Genomic DNA, 19,547 nt, shown 5'->3' with positions numbered 1-19,547 from the left:
CCTAACGGTTGGAAAGCCCCCTCTCTCCTTGGTTTTCCACTTCACTGCTGCTTTTCTGACCAAAGCAGACAGGATGGACCAGGCAGCACTGCTCCTGCATCAGCCACATGGGGAACTATAGAGCGTTCCAAACCCTGGCCTTCCCCCTGCAGGGCACAAGGCTGGTGTGTTCTTCATATGGAAAGGGAGCCCTGGCCTGGAAAACTGTTGAGAGCTGATCCATCATGGAGCAGCTGCAGATTCAGCTCAGCAGGGGAGGCGTCTGACTGCCCGATGTGAACAGCGGGTCCCCTCCAAGGGTTCCATTTTCTAATTAGAGCCAGGGGAGGAAAAAAGAGGGTGATGGGGATTAATTATCTGCTACAGTTTGCTGGATAATTTTAAAAATATGCCTACAAGATTCATTTAGCCACAGTGACTCAGGCCATCTGCTGCAACTGAGCTTGGCATTTGAGGGGGAAGCAGACTGTGAGAGCGATAAGGGGGGACTCCAAAGGGTTTAGAGAAGAGAGGTACTCGCCATGTCGTCACTCCTCCCTGCCATCCACAAACACACCATGAAAAGTGCTTTTTAAAGTGGGTGGGGATGGAGAGCCCTTACCAGGCCTGAGCCCCTCAGGCACCTTAAGAAGGGTCTCCCATGCCTCCTAGACTCTTCCTAGAGAGAAATGGGGGTTTTGCCCCTGGGCAGTCCTCTGCCATGCCATGGCATCTCCTCCCCATCCCTGTGCAACTGCAGGATCCGGAACACAGAAATTTCCCAGCCTGCAGAGATCTATCTAGCCCCATATCCAATTAATGGCACTGGCAAGTACTAGCTGCTTCTGAGGAAGAAGATTGCCATGGGATTTGGAAAACTCAGACTCCAGTGTAAGTGAGGATGCACACAATTGACTGGGGAGGTTGGAGTTATGCTGGAGCCTAGCACAGAGTCAGCTGGGCCCCTGAATTCAGAAGAACCAGGGGGAAAGTTTGCTATGTAGGAAAGTTCCTGGCCAGCCAAGTGATGATATTGCAACTGTGGTTATCTTTATACCGGTCTAAATGTAGCTGGCTTGGTCAGCGGGATGCCTTGCCAAACTGGAAAGTTTCCAGTTTACCAGAAAATCCAGTTTACCAGGAATCCGGTTATGTAAAGTATGTAGGTTACAATACAACTTACAGGTAGCATCTGTAACTATAGCATGGCAGGGCTAGAGAGCCAGTAAAGACTACGTCTGGGGGAGAATGACTGATCGCAAAAAGAACTGGCTGGTTTAAGTGGTAGGATTTGATTGGTTGCTTTTTAAGAGAAGAGCTGGGAGTCATAGGCCAGGGAGAAAAGACAGGTCTGGAGAAAGCATTTGAAGAGAGCCCGGAGCCACCCAGTTCCTGACCGTAAGGATAGCATGAGCAAAATACTTCTACTATGGAGAATGAGGGTCAGGGCTGCTGCTTGTCACAGATATTAAGGGATTACACTAGTTTTAACTTTTTTTTTGTATTTTGCAGGCTGCACTTGTAGGATGTTCACAAGTCCCAGCAATCACTTCTGGGGCCTGTGAAACATCATCACACAGGAACGTTGCAAGTGACACAAAGCTTGGTGGAATGGTAAATAATGATGAAGGCAGGGCAGTCATATAGAGCAATCTGGATCGCTTGGTAAACTGGGCTCATCAAAACAAAATGTGTTTTAATGCAGTCAAAAACAAAGTCATACTCTTAGAAACAAGGAATGGAGGCCATATCTATAGAATGGGGGATTGTATCCTTCACTCTGAAAAAAATCTAGGGGTCAGAGTGTATAAGCATGAGCTCCCAGTGCAATGCTGTGGCAAAAAAGGGCTAGTGCAAACCTTGGATGTATAAACAGGAGAGTAGTAAGTAGGAGGAGGGAGTTGACATTACCACAGAAAAACGGCCATACTGGGCCAGACCAATGTTCCATCTAGCCCAGTATCCTGTCTTCCAACCGTGGCCAGTGCCAGATGCTTCAGAGAGAATGAACAGAACAGGAATCATCGAGTGATCCATCCTCTGTCATCCATTCCCAGCTTCTGGCACTTAGAGGCTTAGGGACACCCAGAGCATGGGATTGCATCCCCTGACCATCTTAGCTAATAGCCATTGATGGACCTATCCTCCATGAACTGATCTAATTCTTTTTTGAACCCTGTTATAATTTTGACTGTCACAACATCCACTCTGTATACGGCATGCATGAGACTGATACTGGCTGCTTTTTGGAAGAGATGCTTTAGCCAAACACAAGTCATTGGGCTCAATACAGGGGTAACGGAATGTAATTTAATGGCCTGTGCAGGGGTGAAAGTAAGTCTAGGGACTTACTGGTATGGGGCTGGGCTGGGGCCAGCTCTGGCTCCCGGAAGGGGCGGGGCCTCAGGCGCAAGGGGTGGGGCTGAGGGAGGTCAGAGCCAGCCCACCCTGTACTGGCAAGTGCCTCCTTCCCCCTCCCCGGGGTAACAGCGGCAGCCACAGCTTCTGGCAGCGGTTTAAAGGGCCCTGGGCAGTAGCAGTGGCCGGAGCCCTGGGCCCTTTAAGTCGTCCCCGGAGCCCCACTGCCACTTCCCCAGGGCTCCGGCAGCAGGGTTCCGGGGACAGGGCTCCGGCCACCACTACCTCCCTGGGCCCTTTAAATCGCCACCCCAGCCCCGCCACCGCTACCCCAGGGCTCCGACAGTGGGGCTCTGGCAATAATTTAAAGGGCTGGGGGCTCTACCCGGTGCTGGGAGCTGCAGGCACTTTAAATTGCGCTTGGGGAAGCTGATCCACCCTGGTACGGCTGATCCACCGGCTCTTGCAGATACGCTATACCGGGGCATACTGGCTCACTTTCACCTCTGGGCCTGTGCTATATGGTCAGACTAGGTGATCAGATGGTCCCTTCTGCTCTTAAACTTCACGAATATATGAAGTGCCATAATGGATCAGACCCAAGGTCCATCCAGTCCAGAATTCTGACTCTGCCAGTGGTCAGTAAGAGGTGCTTCAGAAGAAGGTGCAAGAAGGTGCGCTGGGGGAGAGGTAATGATGGGATAAACTGCCCCAGGAAAAGCTGTCTCCTGACCCTGGCCACCGAGTGTTCAGATTTTGCCAAGGCATGAGTGTTTACCTTCCTTCTAAAACTCCTGTTAGTTTTATAATATTTACTATTGTAAATCTGGATATTCTTGTTATCCATAAACATGAGTATCCAATCCCTTTTGCTCACCGCTAGCATTTTATTTATTTATTTTGCTATTTGCTACCCTGATAGCTGATTTCAGTAAGAGATTGCATATTGGGGTTAGCACCTCAGTCTCTTAATTTCCAAATTCCATCACAGTTCTAGATGCCCTCATCTGGGCCTGGTGATCCATTGACAGCACCTCATCTTTATTACCAGCAAAGATTAGATCTGGGGTACCTATCTCCTCAACATCTTCTGTGCTGCAGACTGATGCAAAGCAACCGCATAGCTGAGATTATGTCAAGATAGCTGAGTTTGCCCATTAGACAAAGTCAACCTTCCCACCAATCCTAGCAGACTGGGTAGATTTGGGAGACTACAGGAATAAATCTGGCATTCAAGGAGTTTAGGAGCAGATTGGAAACTAAGAAGAGAAGAGGACAGCTGTATGGAGGAAGAGAGGAGATATCAAGTCTACTAAGAATCTACAGCTCTATATCTTCACCCAACAAAAGCAAAACAATTCCAAATGAAAGCTGCCTCTTCCGTCTCCAGTCCTCTCATTGTGCCCAGTTGTTATACCCCATCTGGTATATAACTTAACTCACTGTTCTCACACTCCTGTGCTAGTGACAGTGGCAGCCTTAGCTCAGATGTTAGTTGCTTTCCTCCCACATTAAATCAAACCCACACAAAGTGTTATTACTTAGGGTTTTGCTCAATATTTAGCAACTATGGGTATGTATATGCTGCAATTGGACACCTGTGGCTGGCCCATGCCAGCTGACTTGGGCTCGAGCTAAGGGGCTGTTTAATTTCAGGGGAGGCATTCTGGCTGGGGCCTGGGCTCTAGGACCTGCAGTGAGGGAGGGACCCTAACATCTACACTGCCATTAAACAGCGCCTTAGCCCAAGTCAGCTGGCACGGGCCAGCCGCATCTGTCTAACTGCAGTGTAGGAATACCCCAAGTCTGAGTATGCTGCACGCCACATTAGCTTTTCTAATATTCCTTTTCTGTGCACCACTCAGTGTGCTATTAATAGAACAGATGGCATTTAGCAGCCTTATATGAAAAGTAATTATCTAAGGGAATGGAAGAAAAAAAAAAGGAATCATCTGGAAAGCAACAAGTTGCAATGTGGCCAGACAAATCTCTCTCCCTCATCTCTTCCCCAGGCCCAGGTTGTGCAGTGTGAGGCAGTGGAAATTTTCCCATTTCCTCCACAATAGGTATCATTTTACCAAATAAACAGAGAGAAAGGGGTTTTGATTTCCTGTTGATGACTTCATTTCCCCTATCTCTGTATTTATGGAATCCCTGTGCCTATCTCTGTTCTGGAAGCTGTTTCCCTCTATATCACAAGAGGTGTATTTCCCAGAGAAGCTATGAGTCCAGGTTCTGGCTCTGTTGTCATTGAGATAACTGGCATTAAAAATATATCGAACTAGCAGGTTTTTCCACTAGTTAGTTCACTCCCTATTCCCTGACCCCTTTCCCGTCTCAAAAACACAGATTCCATCACAGTACAACACTATTGCCTGGATGACATATTTTGGAGGGTAACATCAGACTCCAAACAATGGACCCGGCTCAGTGAGGGTCTCAGCAGTCTCCTCTCACCCTGAATTCAATGGGAGCTGAAGGCACTGTATTGTTCACAGATGCTACTCAGCCCCTCTGAGGGCCATGGGTTGTTTTCCTTCCATATTTCTTTCTTTCTTCGCTTGCTCACTTTATTTTTTATTTGCATTCCACCCCCACGCCCGTCATGACAATTCACCAGAGGGTTATGCCCATTAGCAGCGCTCATCTCAATCAAACTCAGGTTATACAGCTTCTAATACTGAAAGAATTCTCCATCAGTTTTAGCAAGGGCAACTTTTCCCTACAAATGGTTTTCAACCTGCGGTCCGTGGATCCATGGTCTGCAGACAGTGTCTAAGATTTCCAAAGGGGTCCGCACCTCCGTATGACATTTTTTAGGAGTCCGCAAATAAAAAAAGGTTGAAAACCACTGTCTTATACTAGCGAATCGTAAATCTCAGACTCTGGGGTTTGGGCTTTTTTTGTCCATTTAAAATGGATTGTGGATATAACCCCTGCACTTTAGCACCATACAAGAAGGAAACACAAGCTTCCTTTCAAAATTGGTGCCAAGGCCACTGGTACAGGTCAGCAGCATTGGATCCTGTATAATGTAACAATAGTTTCCTTATCCCAAAGACTCAGTATTCATCTGAAAATGGCAAGAGCCCACTACTAAGGAGGTGAAATTAGCATCACAAGAAAGGCAATTCGAGCTGTGAACCCATATGAGATCATGCCATTGTCTAACGCACTTGGAATGTATAACTGGGCTAATTTACCATGGGCTTCCAAAGAAAGTTGCACTCATGTATTTTTGAGCAATCTCACATGTTATCAATGCAATAAGCATCTACATTATTTTTAAACCTGAAATGGCAAGGAGGCATAGTGCAAACCTCTCGGAACTGTTTGTGGTTTACCAGTTCCTTGTAAAGAATTCAAGACACGAGCATTATTCTTTTTAAAGGGAGGCTGTAACGTCTGACAAGTTATTTGTAGCTTAAAATACCATATTGCTGTTTTAAAGGGTGCATTAATCAGCTTGATTAAACAATCATGGTTTTCTTTTTTTTACGGAAGTCCTTCCACGTATTAGTAATAAAGCCTCAGATTATTAAAACTGGGTAAAAAACAGATCACCTTTTCTGCTGCTGCTTTCATATGGCTTAAAACCAGCAGTGTTAAATACCCAGTCTAGGCTGGTGATCCATTTGTTTGCTTCATGTGGTCTGCCCTGTTACATGCTAGGGCACAACCAATGTCATCAGATCAACAACTGAACATCACTCAGTGAAGTCCTGGATTGGACAGCAGTGGAAATCAGCTGTGCTTTTCACCCTTCATTCATTTGCCTTTTGGATTTCTGGCGCTTTAGACAGTTTTGGGCTAGTCCGTTTTGCTTTTGGGTTCCTGTGTGCTAGGACAAGTCTCTTTGGTGTTTGGGGGTGGGGAAAGTCATTAAGAATTTTAAAATAAAATAAATCTGCAGATGCACCCCTATTGCAGCAATGGAGGGTTATACCTGGCTTGCTCCGTTCCACATCGCTTCCCCCAGGGCCGAGCAGAAAAAGAGTTACATTGGGTCTATTTTATGCTACTTTTCCTGCTACTGTCTCTGAACAAATTCAGTGGGTTAAGGTAGCACAGTCAAAATGATTGTGGGGGAATCATTGGTTGGGAGAATGACAAGGCAGAGGGCCAGATTCTGCCACCCCTACTCCGATGCTACGGGGTGATGAGCTCAGTGTAAGACTCTACCTAGAATGGAACAGAAGGTGCTGAGTAGTAGCCTTCTCTGGGGGTTACACATACCCAGTCTGAGTAAAGGTTGTAGTGTCTGACTCACAATGGGAAGGAGAAAGCAGAAGGAGAGGGGCAACATCCGAGAAGAGGGGAGGCAGACAGTGACAAAACAGAGTCACAAGCTGTACCAGGGCTCTAGGGCCAGAGTATATTAGTCTGAAACCACCCATTTGTGGAAGACAGTCCCCAGGGAGATGCAGCATGTCCCACTGCTCTGTAGCAATCTCTGATCAGCTGCAGGAACGTGCACTGATGCTATAGTCGTGGGCCTATTCTAACCAGTTAGACAGAGTGAGTGGATCATAAGGGACTCTCCTACAGAAAGGCGGTTACTGGCACAGCAGGGCTTGAAGCTGTTGGAGGAGGGAGTTCAAGGAGGAATTGGGGAGGTAAAGCAAAGGAAGAAGGTCCTGTATAATCCAAAGAAGGTTGGAAAGTGTGAGGCCTTGTCTATGTACTAAAGTTGCACTGGTTTAACTCACTGAATTGGTGCAATCCTTAAGGTCCGCTCTACACCCATTGTTTGGCCTGAGTGAATTAATTCTATGATGGCTATGGTTTTCTACCACCCTCCCCCCAGTGTGGGTCCGGTTAAGCTGGTTATAGCAGGGTAGCTTATTCCCCTGTACTTAACTGATTCAGGAGTGTCCACATAAGGGAATTGCACCCCGTTTAACTACAGGCAGTTAAATCAGTGTCTAAACCCATTTTACAAAAAGAAAAGGAGTACTTGTGGCACCTTAGAGACTAACAAATTTATTAGAGCATAAGCTTTCGTGAGCTACAGCTCTCTTCATCGGATTCATTTTAGTCTCTCAGGTGCCACAAGTCCTCCCTTTCTTTTTGCGAATACAGACTAACACGGCTGCTACTCCTAAACCCATTTTAGTTAGGGTTGGGTGTAGACAAAACCTGAAACAAAGAGGGGACGGAGAAGAGTAGAGGTGGAAGCAGTGGGGAGAAGTGTGGAAACACAGGGAGACTGGCAGAAATAAAGGGGGGGCGGGTATAGGGGCAAGGGGGAAAGCCTGTGTCAGTACTGGATACAGCGAATGAGTTCCCCCCGGGGGCAGGGGCTGCAGGGTGGCATGCTCCCTGTCTATAGTGGCAGAAGGTGATTTCTCCCCGACGCAGGGAATGTGAGAATGGGGCACCCCCAATGGTAAACAGCATCGCCCCAGCTCTACCCAGATGAGCTCCCGGGTCCTGGCTAGCCCGCCCCAGCCAGCTCGCCTCGCGCAGCGTGTCTGCAAACACCGGCACGACCCACTCGCACTTGCCCGGGGAGCGAGGAGCGATCGCCGCCCTCCCGCTCGGTTTCTGCCCCCGCTCCCAAGGGCCGGAGGGCGGCAGCGAGGCGGCTGCGGCCCCCCGGGTCTGCGAGCGGGGAGGCAGGTTTGAGGGGCGTGCCGAGCAGCCAGTGCGAGGCGGGGAGGCTGGGCTCCGCTCGCACGGGCTGGGGCTGGGGCTGGGGCTGGGTGGGCGAGCGGGGAGGGCTCCCTCCCTCGGCCCTTCCTCCATTCATTCAGCCCGGGCCTGCGAGCGGGAGGGGGCCCCAGAGGGGCTCCGGCGAGCTCAGCTGCGAAGCCCGCCCGCGGTCGCCGGGATCGTGCTGTGGGGCCGGCCAGGGGGCTCGGCAGGAGTTTGGCCGCCGCGCCGCCACCCCCGGCCGGGGGCTTTATTCGGGGAGGGGGTGGGGGCAGCGCGCCGCGCCGCGCCGCGATGTCAGACCCGGCGGTGAACGCGCACTTGGAGGGCATCATCTCCGACTTCGAAGGTAGGAGCCTGCGCCGGGGGGGGGCGCAGCCCCCGAGCACTCCCCGGGGGGGGGTCCCGCCCCCGAGCACTCCCCGGGGGGGTCCCCGCTTAGCGCTGGGCGGGATGCTGCTGTCTGCACCGATGCAGCGCCTGGGGGGAGGCTGGATGGGGGGGATCTGCCGGGACGCGAGGCGGGGCCCGCTGGCCCCTAGGCTGGAGGAGCGCACGGGGCTGCTTGCGGGCTGGTTACTTTCCAAGCGGGCGCTTCAGCCAGGACGCTCCGGGCTGGGCTGGGTCTGCGGGGCGGCCCTTGCAGCGGGTCCCCTCCCTGCCCTTGGGGGCGGCGAGCGGCGGGGGGTCGCTAGCTCCGGAGAGTGGCAGGCGGAGTCCCCGGGGCTGGAGGGTCTCAGCGCTGTCGCTGCCTTGGGGACTCTGTGCGCCCCAAGGCCTCAGCAGAGGCCGGGCTCTCAAGGGACGGGACAACAGCTGGCAGCTACCCCCCTTCCCCCGTCTTTGCGTCTCCTTCCCCGCCCTTGTGCCTGCTCGGCCCGGCCTGCCCCCCCTCCAGGCTCCAGCCATCTGGGGATGGGGTGGATCCAAGGGCCAGCGTCACCTCCAACCTCCTGTTGAGCTGTGTCTGGGGCAGCCTCTTTGGCAGTGCAGGGAGTGGGGCCCTTCTGCTCCTGGGTCCTCCTGAGAGGGGGATTATTGCCAGCTCCTCCCCTTCCCCCCAGCCAGAAAGAGACCTGGAAATATTTGCGTTATTCCAGCAGTATCTGTGCTCAGCAGAGCTCCTCGAGTTCTTGGCCCTGGGTTCTCCTACAGGGCAGCGTAGCAAATCCGCAGGCAGATCAGTCCTGGATTGCTAGGCCCTCTTTGTCTGTGGGGCAGTGACTGTCAGGGCCCTGTCCCCAGAACCTGCCAGCCCCAGGTTGGACTGAATCAGGTGTGGCCATGGGATCTGTGTGTTTGGCGCTCATCCAGCGGTGTGTAAAGGGTTCGCTTCTAGTTCGCTCCTCCAGTGTGGCGGAGTTGGGGACTGAGCCCAGTTCTTTTGGTCCCACAGCCAGGCCAATGTCGTACTTCTTCTCTTCCGGGAAATGTGGCAGGCTGCGCTTTTAGGAGGGGTGAAAAGCGCTTTTCACTTCTGCATGGAGAACAAGGGGGTGGCCGTCACTTGGAAACAGCTCCATTGAGTCACTACCACTGGCTATGGCTGGTGACCGTCCCTCTTATGCGGCAGGGCAGGGGACAGACTGGGTGGGGTTTGACCTCTTCTTCAGCAAAGTGAGAAGTGTTTGGCTCCACTTGTTGACTTGTCTGTACTTCTGTAGGTAGGGCTGGGGAGGCTGAAAAAATGGAGGTGTCTGAACCTGGCCGACTGCCATCTCACATCCTCTGGCAGCTTTTCGGGGAGCTCAGAGACGATTGACTCAGTTCTGAGTGTATGGGGGTATTTTTTGGTTCAGCTCAATGGTGCACTCTGTTATTATCAGCTTCAGGAAGATCTTCAGGCTGGTTTTTTCTGACTCTGTTTATGTAGCTTTTTAGTCTGAAGTGCATGCCTGACATAATAGAGAAGGCGGTGAATCTCCAAACACACGCAGGGCTTGCTTGCCCTTTGCTTCTCTTGGATGCCAGCACAGCCTGGAGATAGCTGTGAGATGGCCATAGCTAGAGCTGCTGGAGGAAGCTTTTGCGGACTGGGTTTGAATTTCTACTGCCTGTTACAGCCTCATTACTTTGTGGCAGCCTGAACTTTTGGAGAGCATACAAGAGAGAAGGAATATCTCCTCCTCAGACCCTTGTGGAGCGCTGAAAGGTTCTGAGGGATGCCTTTGAACTGAGGGCTCTGGGCATGTGCCCAATGTCCTGACTTTTCAGGAGAGCACGAAGAACTAGCCTAGTCAAGTCTGGACTCTTGTCAGAGAGGCATGTAGGCCAGAGACAGGCAATGACAGGACAAAGGGACTAATCTGGAATGGCCTGGAGAACATGAGTGTGATTTTAAGATCAGGGGGATTGTTCTTCCTAAAAATGGTGCATGTTCTGGAAAAGCAACATTTTCCCTCCAGAAACACTGGGACTTAAGAGCCAGCCATGGTCCAAAGAAACAGAGCTTTGCACAGTGGGCGGTAGAAAACCAAGAGATAGCAGAACTCTAGGGCAAGGATGATGGCTCATGGCTCTGGATCTGTCTGACTAGATACTTCTGTGGCCTCTGTAGCCATAGTCTCTCAGAATTAAGTCTTGTATCCCCTGCAGTGAAGCAGGGACATATTTTCATTCCCATTTTGTAGTTGATGATACTGAGGCACAGCATGTCTTGCTCCAGGTCACACACAGCTGGGAATTGAACCCTAAATCCTAGTTCAGTGCTTCAACCACAAGATCATCTTTCCCCTCCTGTGAAAATCAGGGGCATGTCCTCCCCAGTGTGGCTACCCCTCCCTCGCAATCTTTTACTGTCCAGGACTCCAGACTCGGCAGCAGCACACTGGGAGGGGTGGGTGGGTGTGAGAGAGGGGGAAATACAATCTCATAACAAAGTAAGTGCTGGTGGAAGTTTGGAGTGAGCAAAGCTGCCCGACTGCTCGATCAGTTTTCCACTCTTTGTTTCATCTAGTGCGTGTATAACTGCCCTTCAGGGACTTGCACTCACATCCCTACTGAAGTATGCTCAGGCTCTGATGTAATTACAACCCTCCCCTTTCACCCACCCCAACTGCATTTAAATCTGTCTGCAGCCTGAAGTAATCCTCCACTTGGAAAACAAACTAAAGAGGGTAAAGGCCCTGCGGTGAGCCTGAAGGCTGTTAGCTGCAGAATGTGAATGTTCCCCCCGGACAAGGAGCTGCCCCCCAGTGGGAGAATTTTCAAGCCAGATGGGTGTTCTCAAAACGGAAGCCCCTGTCCGTGTAGTGCGAAGCAGAGAGAAAGCTATGGATGCATCTGGCCAAGAGTCCTGGCATTGCCATGAGCGGGGATCTAGGTTAATGGTTCACAGCTTAATTAGCTGTCGCCATTCTGTGGTGGCATCCCAAGCAGAGACCCTGGTAGTGCCAGTTCCAGTTATTCTCCTAACCCCCTCAATAGTGAGCTCAGTGTTTTGACTTCTGGGCAGGCATCTCAGCCTGACCTGGCCCAGGACCAGAGTGAAAGATCTAGCCAAAAAATCACAAGTGATACAGACCCCAGATCCTCTGGAAGCTGGAACCCTCTTTGTTCTTACACACTGCAGGCATGTCAGTCCTGCAAAAAAATGTTCCTTTTGGCCATCCCTGTCTGGTTCCTCTTCTAATGTCCCTCACTGGCTTGGGCCTGACAACTTTACCTAAAACTACAGAGTAGCAGAAGGGAGCGAAATGCTACTTGGCATGAGGGGATGCTACTCCTTCCTCTCCTCCTTCGCCCCCCGGTGCAAGTGTAACCCACTGGTCGTGAGTGTTTTGGGCATGTCCACAGAGAATAGGAGTTGTTGCAGCCCCCAGCCTGGGCTCTTTAGCTCAAACTGTAGCAGCTCGTGCTTTGAGCTCGGGAGGTCCCCGATTCAATCCCAGGGTGTGGGTCAGGAAGGTGGCCGTCGCTCAAACATGAGTCCTTGCTCAGGGTTTGGGGATGCCCTGGTGTAGTGCAGGTTTGCGCGTGGGAGCCTTACCAAGTCTCATGAGCCAGCGTGGTGGGGTTGCGATGCCGCTGCTGAGGGGCATGGGCATCCTTTCACAAAGCGCATCTTCAGGAGGAGGAATGCAGGTTGTTGCAATGAAGTTTGGTGGGCACCAGCATCCAAACCAGAGCATCAGCTAGCGGGGGAAACGCCCATACTCTGTGATGTGGTTGGGGTTAAAATTGGCTCTGCCATGCTCCTGTGAGCAGTGCCACAAGTGGTGTAGGAAATGATCTGATTTGAAGTGGGTGGCAGCAAGGCCATCTATAAGCATTGGTTAGGTTAACAGGTATGGTGGCGTGGGATAGATACTTTAATCCCCAGTATGTGATTGGCAGAGACTCTGTCTCTTTTAATAAGCAGAGAAATCTTTTCTCCCCCCTTCCCCACACAGTTTGGAGTCTGGTTTGCCAAGACTCGTGCAGGACCAGCACAGTTGCACTCCTAAGTTCAGAGGTTTTGGCAGGTCCTCTGAAGAGTTCCTTCTCCCACAGTGATCTCAGCCCTGCACTGTGCCAGTACCCCCGCAGCCTCACCCCTGTGAGATAGCGCCATCAGCATCTTACATTGCCCAGCACTAGCACAAAATTAAACAAAACCCCCAGGCCCAGCCAGCTCCACAGTGCCCCCAGGGGCCTGGACTGCAGCTAGCTCAGCTTTCAGTAATGTGACATAAATACATATGTGCAATATGGTATGGAGACTCTCTTCCAGCCATTGATCTACATAGCGTGACTATGTGCTTCTTGCTTGCTTTTCGGTATGGGGATCAACCTGAATCTGTCCTAATGTCAAGTTATACTCCAGAACCCATCCCTGGAGTATCCAACTGCCGACAGCAGTATTCACGAAAATGGGATGGGGGCGGTGTTTCTCACCAGTATTAAGAATTACATTTGCAGTTACTCAAGGTAGGTTATTTCAGGGCACTAGTAATATAATAATACTTTGCACGTATACAGGGCCTCTCAAAGCAGTGAGCAAACATTATCTGCTGAGGTAAAGTCCCTTAGAGAGAGAGAAGAGGTCCATTAGTGAAGTACAGCGACCTCTAGGGTGGAATTCAACTGTTGTTGAATGACACATGAACAAAGGCGTGTCTTCACTAAGAATTCATGGAGTTGAGTTAGCAGGCATGATGCTGAGTACAACTAGTCTTTCTCCACTCTTGCCATCAGTCGTGGTCAGCATCAGCTCCAAACATGGGATTTCCTAGTGAACACACGACCCAAATGGCAGCAAATGGGGAATGAGACCATAATCACTTGAAACTGCAGGGTAATGTAAGGAGGCAGAATATAATTACCAGAGTTAGCATCTGATCAGGATGCTGGGGCTAGCACCTTTGCTCCAGCAAAAAATGCAAAATAAGCTTCAGTTGTCACCAACGGTTAGATCCTTGGCTTTACAGTCCATCCCAAAGATTCCATCTCCAGCAGTGCAGTGACGCCATGCTGGGACATCGGATCAGCACCGAATCGCTGGGACAAGTGCTGCTTATTGACTCACCCGCTTCTTCCTGTACCTGGGTGGGCCTTGGCAGGCTCCCATTCTAGCTCAGTCCTACAGAGTTTGTGAAATCTGACTGCATCAGAGTGCAAAAATAGTGTGGCTTCAGGCTGCCAACATACTATAGTGGCTTCTTGTATAGTTTGCTACTTGGCAGAGCAGAGCTCCTTTTATTAAAAAAGAAAACAAGAACCAATCAGAACGTGTTCCTCACAAAAGTAATAGCTTTTACAATCCAATGCACTAGAGCTGGCTAGAAGCAGGCATTACGTGGGAAGGTAATTTATAACAGCTGACAATGCACCTCGATTCTAACTGGCAGCACTTTTTCCTTTTGCAGTCCCTCCCCCAGCTCTGCCAGTGCAGCTCTATCCTGCCCTATATCACCCCATGATATTCCAGTCATGGCGTTCACTTGAGCAAGGTCCATCAATTGTACCCGACTTCTGTGGTGGTTTTCAGGGTCAGTGGGAGCTAAAAAAAAGGCTGCCAGGTCATGTTGAAAAAGGACCCAAGTAGAAATGGATCCCAGGGCTTTCCAGAGGCCAGAGTCCCATGGTCTCATCCAGCCCACCTTCTTCCCTAAAATGCAGTTCAGCAAGTGTCTGGAATCTCGTGGGGACCCATGGCTGGGTTAGGCATGCTAAGCCACTTGGTGCACACATTCTTCCTGCATGCTGCATGAGGGAAGCAGCTGTTGCTTGAATGCTGCAGATGCTGAGTATCAGCCATGATGCTAATATTAGAGAGCAGTATGCCAGAGGGATGGATGTGGTGTTATGCGGAGAATGTGACTTGAACTCAATATGGTGCAAAGCCGGGGGAGAGGAAGTGCACAAGATTTTCATAACATTGCATTTGGGTCCAATCTGACTCGATCAAGAGCATGGGCTGGATGCCATATGCCATTGGGCCTCTGATGCATGGGGTGGGGCCTACTAAGGGCTTGTCTACACTTACTGGAGGATCGATGCTGTTGTGATTGATACATTGGCAATTGATTTAGCAGGTCCAGTGAAGACCTGCTAAATTGACCGCCGATCACGAAAATGGGGGACGCTAACAAATACCTCTCCCCAGCTTCTTTGAGGAAGCTTAATGCTCAGAGTTGACTGGTTAGATTTTATATAATCCTCAAATGAGACCTCTGAGGGTTGTCTCTGTTCTCCACTTTCCCCTTAGCAGTCTTCTTGAATCCAAGGCAAAAAGATGGTGTAAAATGGAAGTGTTTCCCCCAAAACAACAAACATTTTGGGAAGTGAAGTGGCTGTTTGAGTGGAAGGCATGGGAGGTGGCTCATGGAATGCCTGATGTCGTAGCACAACTGAGCTGGTCAGTAAGAATGGAAGAAATCACATACCAGCTTAGTTTTTGGATTTTTTTTTTTTTGTCCTGCCAATACTTTTCTTTGGGACCAAAGGGCATCAAGCTGGAGGAGGTGGAGAGGTGAGTTGTGGGGCATCTGCTTGGCTTGATTTCATTAATTTTGTAGTGAGCGGGGTGAGGAGATGAATCCGTATCACTGGTTCATCCAGCCCAGTATTCTGTCTTCTGACAGTGGCCAGTGCCAGGTACTTCAGAGGGAATGAACAGAACGGGCAATCATTGAGTGATCCATCCTGTTGTCCATTCCCATCTTATGGCAGTCAGAGGCTAGGGACACCCAGAGCATGGGGTTGCATCACTGACCATCTTGGCTAATAGGTCCATCAGTGGCTATTTGCCATGAACTTAGCTAATACTTTTTGAGCCCTATTATAGTTTTGGCCTTCACAACTTTCCCTGGCAATGAATTCCACAGGCTGACTGTGCGTTGTGTGAAGAAGTGCTTCCTTTTGTTTGTTTAAAAACTGCTGCCTCTTAATTTCATTGGGTGACCCCTGGTTCTTGTGTTATGTGAGGGAGTAAATAACACTTTCTTACTCACTTTCTCCCCAACATTCATGGTTTTATAGACCTCTTGCCATAGCCCCTTCTTAGTAGTCTCTTTTTCAAGCTGAAAAGTCCCAATCTTTTAAATTTCTCCTCATATGGAAGCTGTTCCATACCCTTAATCATTTTTGTTGCCCTTCTCTGTACCTTTCCCTATTCTAATATATCTTTTCTGAGATGGGGTGACCAGATTTGCATGCGGTATTCGAATGATGGGCGTACCATGGTTAGAATGTTCCTAAGAACAGCCTTTCTCATCAGATTTCCAGCACTGTCTGCCTCTGATTAGGCCAGAATTACCACAGAAACCATCTGTCATGATACTTCAGCAGTTCTGCTTCCAGCTGGCATCAAGGGCAGCAGAGGTGTCTGTGAGAGCGGGGAGGATACCTTTCTGCATCTCACAAGAGGCTCTGCTCAGGTTTGGTTTGAGTTTTGGGTAAGGGTCTCATGGCTTTTCTTACTCTGTTAAGGTTAATTTGCCAACCTCTAGTCTCTGACAGATGTGGAAGCAGCTGGTCACTACAGTAGCCTATGGACTTCAGTCTCTAGTAATAGTCATAGCAGCTGGGGTGGCACAGGTGACTGTAATAGTGCTGGGCATGCAGGTGGCTGGAATTTTCCCGTGTGTAAAGTAAATTCACTTGGAATAAGTAAGTTGCGGGAGGGGAGGAGGAAAGAAAAGGGTTTCTATGCCTGTGTGAGCTAGACTGTGGTGACAGCCCCGACCTTGTCCCTAGTTAGGAAGTGGGACTGTCCAAGGGTCTCTGGTTGTGGCAGCCTATGCAGTGAGGAGCCCGGCTGCTTCCCCTGGGGTCTAACAACAGTCTACGCCACAAAGCACAGATTGTTCTGTGGCACCATGCTAAGCCCCAGAGCTTCCAGTGCTGCAGACGTGGCGAAATACTAGCACCTTTGGGTGAGGTCAGCAATGGGAGAACTCTAAGAATGGCTTTGCACTAGCACAATTGAAGCGTTGTGGGGGATGGGAAAAGGCCTATGGCTGCAGAACGTGCAGGTGCTTGGCCAATGCAAATGGACCAAGGCCAGAAGAGAGGAGCATCTTTGGAGCCTGCATTGTGAGTGCCCCCTGCCGTCCGAGGCCCCTGCGGCCCATCATTTGGAGTCCTCCCAAGGCTGGCCTGGTATGCTACTCTCAGAAGTCTGCTCTTCCATTTTATTCTCTGCTCTTTGCCCTTAGGTGGCTTATTTGACCTCCAGACCCCCTTGTGGGTAGAGTGCGGTGGAAGCAGCTTGTTTTGTCCTGTCCCAGGCTAGGACCCGCTGCTCCTTTCAGCCTGGAAAGTGTCGGCAAAATTGCACTGTTAAAGGGACGTAAAGCCTTGGTGTGGTCTGGCCTGGCCTGGCTGTGTCATCTGGGCTCTGCTTTCCTGCTTCCCTTATTTATTCTCTGGTTCCCCTTCTGCCCCCTGTAGGGTACATGGCATGTTTTCATGGGAGTGGGAACGAGGGCAGCAGCAGCAGCCAAATCCTGAGTTCGGGACACATTGTAAATTCAGAGACGACAATGGAGACATCAGATCACAGCATCACTCCAAATGTTTACATGACTAGCTTTACTATTTAAATGAGGAGACAGGGCACTTGCAGCTGGCCCAGCCCTACAGCTATCAGCTGTGCTTTCCCTCCCCCCCCCCCCACTCCCCCTCCCCTCTGTCCCCACCCTCCTCTTCCTGCAGGAGCAAACTCCTGACAGCTCTTTCTCCACTGTTAGAGAGATGGGGATCAGGGGGCAAGGTGGGGAAGGGTAATGGGTTGTGGATCCTTTTGCTTCAGAGTTCAGATCAATTACAGCCTCTTGGCTGTTGGGTGTCGTGTAAAAAGAGTTGATGGGCCTATGTCCATTTCTCAGTGGGAGAGCATTCATATTGCTGATAGTGGAGACAGTGTTGGTAGAGAGGCCTAGGCCTGGCTGGTTTTGTGCCTGAGCTAGGGTGACCAGATAGCAAGTGTGAAAAATTGGGACGGGGTGGGAGGTAATAGGAGCCAATATAAGAAAAAGCCCCAAATATCGGGACTGTCCCTATAAAATCGGAACATCTGGTCTCCCTACCCTGAGCTGTTGTGCCTCATCCTCCCGCTCAGTGCTGGGACATGCAGACACGCAGCGCAGCAGCCCCCTTTCCTTTCACAATCGCTGCATCCCATTAACCCCACTGCCTCAGCCACATCTCCACCCCCGGGCAGATGCCAGCAGAGTTTAGGGTCTGGTTGCTCCGCAGTTGTCTTTCACCAGCGCACTCTAGCACTCCCGTTTTCCTTCCTTTGTACGTGAAGGACAGCACTGAGGAAGAGGAAAGGGACCTTGGGCAAGGAAGAGGTTTATTGTTATCCCTGACGTGGTCCGAAAAGCTGCCCCTGGGTTAACGAAAGCTCTCAGTGCTTTGCAGATGTGACTCAGGCTTTCGCTGTGATTGCTTTTCCAAAGTCGTTGGCCAGAGCTCAGCGCTGATTGTCCCAGCAGTATGTGCAATGAGTCTGGGTGTCCTGGTCTCTGCCGGACCAAAGCTCCCATTGACCGCTAACTATAATTACTAAGGCAACCTTCCTCTTCAACAGAGAGAGAACATTTCCTTTTCTGCTCTTAATTTATTTCTCTGTAAGGGCTTGTCTTCACTGCAGTGCTAGCTTGCGGTTTAACTTGTATGCTGCCTCTGACCTGACTCCTGTCCACACACACAAATCTCTAGCTCATGTTAAGTTGGGCTTTAAACTCTAAATAGCGGGCTTCTCTGGGGTGTATGAGTTGAAGCTTGAGTGCTGATGCTTGAGGTAGTAATGCAGTGGAGAGGCAGCTACAGCTTGAGGTAAGACCGAAGAGAACAGGGAAGTTGGGGAAGTGTCCTCCGCCGCACACCCAGCCCTGCCAACATGCCTGAAATCTGACCAGCAGGGACCACCCTCAAGATGGAAGAGGAGTTCTGTCTCCATGTTTCCAGATGGCTCCACCTCTGCTCCCCTTGCCGGTGCAGACACCATTGGCTCAGGCGGAGAAGTGAGGGACATGAATTTCTGGCAAATGGGCCATTACAACCCCTGTCCCAGGTGATAATGCTGGAGATGGGCTGGAACTCAGGCTACAAATCTGAAACTGCCTCCCTCCCTTTTATAGTGTTTTGAATCTGATGCTCTAGTTCCAAACTGGCCTCAATCTGTAATAATGATCCAAATGCCACTGAAGCTGGTGGGAGAGAGGGGCTTGGAATCCAGATTTTGCAGCTTGGTCCCTTTTCCATGTGACCGGGATATGGCAATAAGCCAAAGGACCCCTTTGGCGAAATTCAGAAAGAGCATTACAGATTCTGGGAAATCAGGCCTGGTGGCTTCTAAATTCCAGGGCAAGGGGCATTGGGAGAGCATCTGCCATGCAACCAACAGAGTGATGGATAAGCACCACCTCCATTTGCACAGAAAATATTAACTTGAATAGCCACCATGGTTACATCACTCTTTGATCCTGGGTGACTTGCGCAGCGTCCAGCCTGATCCAACCACAGGGGAGGCATAGTGAGGGCTCGCAAAGATGGAGAAGGAAAACCGGATGAAACCTGCAAAGATCATTTGAGAGAAGCTACCATTGGAGAAAGAGATTGTTGCAAGTATTGGAATTCCCTTCTGGGAGCCCATTGCTTGTATATATTTATTTTAATTGCTAACGGAAAAGTAAATTTTGAACAAGGGAGAAGGGCTATTTTAGATCTTGGATTTAGTTCTTCAGCTGTTTCAAGCAGTACTGTCCCAGGGAGGGGGAAATGGGAAAGGGACGAGGGTTGGGAGGAGAGAGAAAGGAAAAGAATCCCTCGCAGTAATACTTGGCAGCAGCTGCCTCCTTGCAGCACTGATCTTTTCCCTGCATTATGGAAGCCAGTGCTGCTTGGGATATTAAGAGTGACTGATTGGCTAGTCGGTTGCTTTTGCTCTTCTTTCCCCCTTCCTCCCTCCTTGGTTTCCTGGGTTGTTGTTTAAGGAGAGCGGCATGATGGTGTGTTTATAGTGCTGTCAAATTCTGCGAGGCTTGTGTACATGTCACGGCTGCTGGGAACAAGCTGCCTCAGAAGAGCATGGCTTCCTGTGGAGTCAGTATGGGGAGGCTGTT

The 19,547-nt window shown here is 50.3% G+C and overlaps 1 protein-coding gene across 4 annotated transcripts in view; it reads left to right on the top strand.

The window, feature by feature from the left end:
* The window catches only part of SEPTIN9 (septin 9), a 254,811-nt gene that overhangs the window by 103,742 nt on the left and 131,522 nt on the right, over positions 1 to 19,547 (top strand). The window contains exon 1 of one of the 4 annotated variants that reach the window (XM_038371507.2): positions 7,700 to 8,341. The exons of the other annotated variants lie outside the window; for them this stretch is intronic. Coding sequence (XP_038227435.1) covers positions 8,287 to 8,341 — 55 coding nt within the window. The 5' untranslated portion in view covers positions 7,700 to 8,286. Of the gene's footprint in view, positions 1 to 7,699; positions 8,342 to 19,547 lie in introns of those variants that run through there. 4 annotated transcript variants of the gene reach the window in all.

This window comes from Dermochelys coriacea, chromosome 14, assembly GCF_009764565.3.
Source record: "Dermochelys coriacea isolate rDerCor1 chromosome 14, rDerCor1.pri.v4, whole genome shotgun sequence".
In the NCBI taxonomy this organism is placed as follows: domain Eukaryota; kingdom Metazoa; phylum Chordata; order Testudines; family Dermochelyidae; genus Dermochelys; species Dermochelys coriacea.
This window is presented reverse-complemented; position numbering and strand designations above follow the sequence as displayed.